The 9,521-nt window shown below is 33.5% G+C and overlaps 1 protein-coding gene across 1 annotated transcript; it reads left to right on the plus strand.

The window, feature by feature from the left end:
- Window positions 1-3,986: 3,986 nt before the first annotated feature.
- On the plus strand, window positions 3,987-5,378 carry LOC132623413 (uncharacterized). Its single transcript, XM_060338161.1, has one exon. The coding sequence runs from the start codon at window positions 4,089-4,091 to the stop codon at window positions 5,181-5,183; it is 1,095 nt and encodes a 364-aa protein (XP_060194144.1). The 5' UTR covers window positions 3,987-4,088; the 3' UTR covers window positions 5,184-5,378.
- Window positions 5,379-9,521: the final 4,143 nt, after the last annotated feature.

Raw genomic sequence — 9,521 nt, forward strand, 5'->3', positions numbered from 1 at the left:
TAAAATGTACAAGGAATAATATGACACAAAGAATGTAATTTCTATTCTCAGAAGATATGTGCTGCTGCTTCTTCTTCTTCTCCTCTCTATTTATTTGTTTGTTTGTTTGTTTATGTGTTTGTGAGAGAGAAAACACTAGCATTCTCAAGTCGCAATGCAATGAAACATGTGAGATGGCAGGGAAATTATTGTATTACTTTAAAAAAGCACAATAATGAAGCTGGATTGTCAACGCTATCATATTTTCCATCCGAGTAACAATTTTCACCCCGACTTTTTTCCTTTTTCAATTTTATTTTCTATCTTCTTAACTTTTGAAGTAAAAGAGGTGATGTGTTTCAAGATGTAATAGCAATAAATTGAATCATAAGAATATGATTAAGAAATAAAATGAGGGGAATAACTTTAGAGCAAAAAGAGAGAGGATAATTTAACAATTAAAATGCATTAATTATTATATTTAATTCAAGGGAGAAGTGCATTGAACTCATACATGAAAATTTTTAGTTAGATGATCCAAAAAAGATTCATTGAAGAGATATAAGGGATCCTTTCATAAACTTACACAGAGTATCCTTCTATATCTTTAAAATTAGCTAACCATGATATGAAGACTTAAAGACTATTTATATTAGTCTTGCAAACATAGTCAAATAACGAGAATGATCAAATTATAAAATAGTCATTTGAACATATGGTTGGAAGAATGCTTCAAAAGCCTTGATGACCTTATTAGTATCAAAAGTTCCCTCATAAATTCATTTGAAAAAGTTATGGACGTTAAAAATTCTTTTAATGAATTTTTCATGACACTTTGAGCTCTTTGTGAATGATTGAAAGCTTTCATATATTTAAGATACTAGACCCTCACTCTAATTATTTACCTTGACATCTCGATTTGCATCCAGCGAAATGTTTTACATGTTCTTTATCTTTCGATATTAAATAAAAATATTTTAAGTTAGTAAGTATAAAAAGTGCACAATAGTGATTACATGATATCCTAGAACATTTCTTTTGATCTCAAATATTAATCGTTTGAATTGTTTTTTATCCATTAATTATTTGAAAATTATTTATAATTATAACTTCATTGTAAAGAGGTTAGAAGGGAATAACTGAAAGGGCATATTGGAAGTGAAAGTTCAACAGTAAAAGTTAAAGATATTATGCGATCCCCTTTTCTCAAACAATGACGTGATATCAATCCATTCGCCACACACTTTCACTTATTGCTATGTATTTCGGTTCATTCATATCCTTCCTGCTTTCTTCAACATAATAATGAAGAATCGCACACATTATTGCAGCTTGAAAATTCGTAGCTCCAATTTGGAGTATACTCACCCGCTCATCATATAGTACCAAAACCATTTTTTGACGATGATTTGAACGGGTTAAACAATTATGGCTTAGAAATTGTTACTCGCATTACGGCTTGTCCAAGTGAGCATTTGAACACGTGATAAAAACATTTTTATTGACATTTTCAATTCAAATTTTAGAAATATTTTTGCCCGTATTCTCAAATACATATTATGTAGACAAGCTAACCACTAAAAATATGTATTATACAAATTAGCCTCAATAAGCTGTAAAACCTTAGGCATGTTCCAATTGAGGATCAAGTGTATTTTATTTGAACATAAATAGTCTAATAGTAATATTTTATTATGTGTTCAGGTAATCAATTGAAATAAATCGTAGTTTGAGTCATAACTAAATAAAATTAGCTGTAAAGTTTGAGGGACTGTCGATATATTAAACCTTACGATACAAAAAAGATAGTAGGAGTAACTAATATCACTTGTAAAATGATGAAAAAACGTGATGTTCTTAATTACTCTTAATCTTGTATTAAAATTTTTACCTTAAAACACACCGATGGTACAATATATTCATTGAATATGCTAAAGACTAAAAGACTAAAAGGCAGCAATAAAGGGAGTAAGCCAGTTCATTATTCCAATATGTTAAATTCGTACGTTATGTTTCTACTGGCAGTTGGTATTCAATGCAACAATTTAATATGTAGGCAGATGCAAAAGCACACATTACCATTTGAAAATACACATGTCAAACTAACGAACTAACGATTATGCTGATACTTCGTTAATCCACTAGCTTAAAATTTTACATCTGTTTTGTTCTCATGACATGTTTCTTTTTATTTCTTAACCCTTAGAAACGGGTTTTGACCAGGAATAGTGTACCCCGATTAGAGTCTCAAATTGCGTCATCAAATTGGTCATTTCTATAGGACTTCGAAGTTACTCCCCTTGGCTTCCTCTCCGCCGATGTTCATGCAATAGGGTCCTAAAATCATGTACTAATAGTATATCTAAATTGTGATACTAGCATCCCTTAAAATTATATTATGTTGACCATACTAATGTGACAATGTCCTAGGCTATCGTGCCCTAAACATAAAATTGACTTTGGACCAGGTCGAACTTATATTTGATTTTCACCGTCTTTTTCGTTTAATTCTCTCTTGGAGTCCAACATACAAGACTTTGACCAAAAATAAAATTGAAAATCCATTACCTTAATCAATTTAAGACCTTAATTTATAGATACACTAACCATATAAAGATTATAGTAGCATACATACACTATAGTCCATAACCCGCGAAGATGGTCGAATTGGTAAAACAGGTGATCTTCCAAATGAGGTCTTAGGTTCGAAACTCCTTGAATGATTTCTCTGTTGAGTTCGTCACACTCACCTGTGTGATTTGCAGGCTATTACTGAAACAAATTTACTTTATGCACATTCGAAGAGTCGCAACTGCGGGTCCCATGTCAACAAAAAAATAATAGTCCCATATGCCTTATATTCTAACTTGTTAATCCAATATGTTTATGGAATTTAGAATATAACTTTTAAAGAAATTTAATAGAATTACAATTAATTTAAGAAAATATCATAAACCAAATTTATATAATTTTTTAACTTTTTAATTACCTACATAAAAAAATTCGTATCCCTAAAATATAACCATTATGGAACTTGAAAATATGGATTAATGTCAATCAAAATGTAATCTCTTAAAGTCAAAACAGAAAAGGATAAAAAATGTCTGTAAAGTATGTGAAATTTACTAACATTTATCATTAATAGTTTGACCCAATGATGCCCAAATCGTTACTTAATTAGGCCAAAAAAGCTCTTATTTCGCACAGAAATTAACTGAGCATAATTAGAAGATTAATAAGGGCATATTTGGCCTACATGCATACGACAGATGTGGTCAAATTTAGTTTCTAACTGCAATTATGCCACAACTTGTAAAACTCAATTTATGAAGCAACTTGATTAAAATGTAGTAGTTTTCTCACTAATTTAAGGCATCACATATAGCACATTCTAAGTCATTTTAAAGCAAATTAACGTGCCATTTTATACAATTTAAATTATAAGTTCTAGATAAAGATACAACAATCATAAAGTCATAAAACAAGAAATTCATTACATTGCTTCAAAACACAAAATATTTTACATTTCATAAAATAACCAAATACCATAAGAGTCCATCAAATTACAAAATATCATAGGAAATGATTCATTGTATTCGAATTGTAGTCAATCAGACGAGGCTAAGTTTTAGGAATTTTGAGATTTTTTAGAAAATAATTGATACTCATTGTATTTGAGTTGTGGTCAATTCATTTAAGCTTAAATTTAGGAAATGATTAAAATTCCATCAAATTATGCTAAAAATTTAGGATCCTCATTTAATAAAGGGTTGAATAAATTTCTTAAAGAGCTGAGATATTTTAAGCTGAATATTCATTAATCTTATAAAATAGAAATAATTACATGGTATAATATGTGAATCAAATATAAACTCTACTATAAAATTATTCTCTAGTACAAGGTTACAAGGTACAAGTACAACCATTATATATATACCACTTCTAAGAAAGAACAATCTCTGTCAAGATTCTCATATACCTATGTAAAAACTTTTGTCATTTCTCAAGGTAAAGTGATAAGATTTCTACCGCTTTTATTACTAAAAAAACTTGTTGTGTTCATTCATCCAACTTCCACCCTACCACTCTCCTACCCACCCACCCCGCACATGCAAAAAACTCAAACCAACCTTATTTACATATTTCATCTCTCCCTCTTTATTACTCCTCATTTCTTTATTTCTTGTAGGGTCTTCTCTTTCTCTCTTTCTTTTTTCTTTCCTCAAAAGCATATTCAAAGAAAAGAGTTTTTTGTTCTCTCTGAGGAAAGTAAAAGAAGAATGGAAGAACCTGAAAGACTTGCACCATGCAACAATAGTAATGGAATAAGGAGAAGCTGTGACCCGACCCATTCACCCGAATTCGAGTTCTGGATGACCCGAAACCCATCATTTCCTCAACCCAATCAACTCTCTGCTGATCAGCTCTTCTCCCATGGCGTCCTTCTCCCTCTAGACCACCTACAGTGCCCGGGTCCTGAACCTTCCGGGTCGGGTCGACCCGAAACTGAATCTGGACCCGACCCATCTGCCTCAATAGTCAACTCATCCGGTGAACGAGGTTCTTTTACATCATCGAAGCGTTGGAAAGATATTTTCAAGAAAACAGAAAAGAAAGATTGTGATGAAGAGAAGAAAAAGGAAAAAGAAAAGAGGAAAGAGAAGAAACATGTTGGTGGAGTTAGTGGAACTGAGCTGAATATTAATATTTGGCCATTTTCAAGAAGTAGATCCGCTGGAAACGGGGCAAGTAGGCCTCGGGTTATAAGTGGATCCGGGTTATCGACCCGAAAAGTGAGTAGTGCTCCATGTTCACGTAGCAACTCAGCTGGTGAGTCAAAATCAAGAAAATGGCCAACTAGTCCTAGCCGTAGTGGTGGTGTTCATTTGGGCCGGAGCAGCCCAGTTTGGCAGGTCCGAACCCGAAATGTTGGAGGCCCACATAAAGGTATTGAAGGTCGCAGGAAAGTGACGTCAGCACCTAAAGCTAGAGTATTGAATTTGAATGTCCCTATGTGTATTGGTTATAGGAATCAGTTAAGTTGTAGAAGTGATGAAAATAGTGCTATTAATGTAGTTGCTGGTGGCGGTGGTGGCGGCGGCGGAGATGGTGGTGATCAGAGTGGTAGCACGGTGGCCGGTGAAGGGGTACGTGGGAGTAATTTGTTTAGTATTAAAAGTTTGTTTACCAAGAAAGTTTATTAATTTAATAGACGAGTAAAGTCGAAGTAATTATACACTTTTTTTAATATAGTGGTATCTGCTGTTATCCTTCTCTATAATTCTCATTTGTAACTTTCTTGGTAATGTAAAGTCCTAACTTTTGACGTTTGCAACTCTACATTTGTGTAATATTTGGGCGTCAGATTGCTCAACTTACTATTACTGTTATTGGTCATACACTATTGCTTTTTTTGAAGTTGAAAAGTGATTGATAACTTTGCCTACTTGGTATTACCCTTGCCTTTTTACCTTGTTCTGATAAACTCTATATTGTCAAGTTTTGATTAATCAATTGTGTTAATTGCTAAGCTATTTTCAAAGTGAAATGAGGTTCATGTATTTTCCCTTAGCCACCAAGCTTGCATCAGAAACTATGTTTACATGAATTCTTCATCCTGATTAGATATGTTATAGGTGTTGTAATACTAGATACTAGTGCCCACTTGTATTCCAGAAAATACTTGTCCGCTGTAGGTGTTTACACCATCCAAATTAGTTTAACTGTATTCGTCACATTAATAAAGTTCGAATATACATTATACTAGTTATGTGAGACCCATGCTAAGCCCGGGTCTAAATTTAAGATATAAAAATAGATATTTTAATTAAAGAAATATAATTTGTGTTAGTACAAGTGTACAACAACAACAACCATATACCCATTGTAGTCCCACAAATGGGTAATTACGTTAGTAATAATTAAAATTCATATAAGTATATTTTCAATATATGAAAGCAAAATTTTCATTCCACTCTTTTAATATTTTAACTTCTATTTTGATGAAATTATTTACTTCAAATCAAATGTGGAGCCAGAATTTGACATTTATAAGTTATGTATTCTAATTTTCTGAAGTTATTTAGTTCTAAATAAATAATTCATACATAGTTAATAAACTTTTAAGATAAATACATAATTTAACTTGTGCAGCGGATGGAGCTGCTCCTCTCTTAATTAAGGATTAGGGGTTTGAACATGGATATGGAAAGAATCTTTGGAGGAAGCGATTTCCCTGAATAGGCGCGATATAGTGCGAATTATCTGGATTAATTGGGCTCAAATGCGGATATCGAGCACTAAACAGAAAACTAAAGAACATGAAAAATGAGGTAAGAGGTTCGATAATTGTTAAAAAGTAGACCTTAAAAACAAAAAAATAAAAAAATTGACTTAAATAAATAAGATTAGGACCTAAAAGTAATTAATTAAAAAGGTTTAAAAAAAATTGAAAATTCTTGTGAGGACTACAAAAGTCCCTAAGTTTGCTCATATATATAGTAGTAATATTATCCAATCATACTCCAATGTTAAAACTTAATGTGTAAGACTAAATTTTGTGTTCATTTGTTTGGTGCAAACACGTTATGACCTGGGACACACGGCAGAGGGCCGCTTACCATTGAGGCTAAAGCTGTGTATCTGATTTTCGGGTGAACATAAGGCACAAAAACAAACAAACGTGATAAGGTTATGAACATATTGGTTACAGTTTTTAACAGCCATAAAATTATGGCTAAAGAAAGACAGACGTCAGTGGGCGTTACATAATGCTTTTCACTTGCCTCTTAAAGGTGCTAAGCCATGGCCCATAGGGCGTTGGACATTTACTTTCATTCCCTCTTTCGTTACGTTACGTCCACAACATTTAGCGAAATTATTTTTACAGGTGCATTTGTTCGTATATTGTCATAATTTTATCAACTGTCTTCACCATTTTTTGGCTTATTCTGATCCTTCTATCGTTTCATTCAATCAAAATCATCAATAATATGTGTTCACCTGAAACTAGTTGTATATTGGCGGATGAAATCTCTACATCTTTTGTTCATTTCATTAATTTGTTTCTGGGCAAAACAGTTGATTGATTAGATTTGGAATAATTTTTTGTTCACATAGTTTCTGGGCAAAACAATTGTTCTCATGTGGAATGAGATTTATTTATTTTTCACATAGTTAGGGAAGGCCTAATTTAACATTAAGACATTTTTCAATTCTTAATACTATAGTTCGAATTATAATCTCTTGGTAACTGAACAACCGTTAAGAATACGTAAAGTGAGATCTGAATCACTCTTCCTGACAACGGATAAATAAAGAAAAGAAAATAACAGGTCGGACATACATGAAGAGTGGTACAACACTATCAATTTTGTCCCCGCGAACATACAACGAGTTGAAAGTGTTCAAATGCGGCACAGTTTTAGATGTGGGCCAAGTCCAACTAAATACTCTGGGCTACAGCCTACAAAACAACGGGCAATTCGCAGAATTGGCCTTCTTTTGGGGTGGTATTTAAATTTTGCCCCTTATATTTGAAATCTTTAAATTTTGTCCTTCGGTTAAATCCTATGGGTTTCATATTCGAACCCCCACACAGTCAAAATTTAAAAAAAAATCGCAAGACAGAGTTTAAATTTCGCTATGCCTCTACCGGCATAACTTTGGTAATTCCTTTACAAGTTTATGCCGGGTCCGGCATAAAAGTTGCCTATTAAAAGTATGCCTCCACCGGCGTAAACTTGTTAAGGAATTACCAAACTTATGACGAACCCGACATACTTATGCCTTATGGGCAGACTTGGCATAAGTATGCCGGGTCCGGCATAACTTTGGTAATTCCTTCACAAGTTTATGCCGGGTCCGACATAAAAGTTTGCCCATTAAAAGTATGCCCCCACCGGCATAAACTTGTTAAGGAATTACCAAATTTATGCCGGACCCGGCATACTTATGCCCAGTCTGCCCATAAGGCATGAGTATGGTGGGTCCAGCATAAATTTAGTAATTCCTTAACAAGTATATGTCGGGTCCGGCATACACGCGATCCAAACCTTACCTTGCAATTTTTTTTTTAATTTATGCTTGAGCGGGGGTTCAAACTCAGAACCTCATGATTTCTGCGTGAACGCTCAGAGTTGCAATGCGAAGGGCAAAAATTAAAGACCAGCAATATGAGGGGCATAATTTAAAGACCACAAATATGAGGGGCAAAATTTAAAGACCACCCCAAAAGAAGGGCAATCCGCGCAAAAAAATGCAAAACAACTAACGAGACTTAATTTTAGATGGGCTGGTTTATGATATTTCAGCTCATGGGCCACACCTTGTCAAGCCTCAACATGTTATCACTGGAAATCTAAGAAAGATAATTACTCTTAGATACGGGTCGAGCATCTAGTTTTCCAGTATTAGTCCAATTCCCCATTACTTATCCGCTTAGCTCATGCTTCTCTCACAACGACATCGACCTTGGCCTTCCGACCTTCAACCAGTGAGGCTCCTCTCTCTCTCTCTCTACTCCTTTCTTATTCTTTTAGAGATTTTGGGGACTGGTCGGAGTCCAGAGACGGAGACCACCCCTCTGCTTCTCTCTCTCTGCTCGCGCGCGTACGCACACTTCGTATCTGCGAATAGCAACAAGTCCGGTAGATTTGAAATTTCCCAAGAAACTTAAAAAAGCAACAATGGAGTTCTTCAGATTTTAATCAATTTTTGAGTCCCCAAGGGAATACTTTGTTACATAGTTATATAATATTTATACATTGTTATACAAAGCATATACATTATTTATACATTATATATAGTGTATAAGAAGAATGTATATGTAATACATATGTAGTGTATAATAGTTTATAAGGATGTATATGTAAAGTTACAAAAAGAATTTGAGTAACTTATATATAACTATACAGAACTGATACATTATCAATACAACAATGATACAATGTGATACATCGGCGGGAAACTAGAAGTGTGAGTTGTATATATGATTTATTTCCCCATCTTAGAAACACCTATTAAATAGAAGGAAAAGAAAAAGACTGAGAGCCTATTTGGATGAGCTTACAACTTACGACTTCAAGCTTATGTTTGTTATTTTGGCTTAAATATAAGTCCTTAAAAGTGAAGTATTTTTATTTTTAATCTTACCCAAACACTATAAAAATACTTAAGAACTATTTTGGCTTAAAAACACCTAAAGCAAGCCATATAAATAGGTTCTAATTCACTAGAAATAACAACCAAATGGAAAATGGCCATCTCAGTATGTTAGTTACTATGAGCCTGTTTGGATGAGCTTATTTTAAGCAGCTTATAAGCTGCAAACAACTTATAAGCTAAAAAAAAAATAAGTTGGGGTATCCCAACTTATTTTTTTGGGCTTATAAGCTGTTTTCAGCTTATAAGTTGTTTTAGATAAGTTAAGTCAAAAGGGCCCAATTATTTTTTTGAGCTTATTTTAAGCACAAAATGACTTTAAGCTGGCCAGCCAAACACTCAAAAAAGCTGAAAACAGCTTATAAGCAACTTATAAGCCA

This window comes from Lycium barbarum, chromosome 12, assembly GCF_019175385.1.
Source record: "Lycium barbarum isolate Lr01 chromosome 12, ASM1917538v2, whole genome shotgun sequence".
Taxonomy (NCBI): domain Eukaryota; kingdom Viridiplantae; phylum Streptophyta; class Magnoliopsida; order Solanales; family Solanaceae; genus Lycium; species Lycium barbarum.

Excerpts from the sequence above, each read along its gene's own strand:
- LOC132623413 (XM_060338161.1), top strand. The coding sequence starts at position 4,089 with ATGCAAAAAACTCAAACCAACCTTATTTACATATTTCATCTCTCCCTC.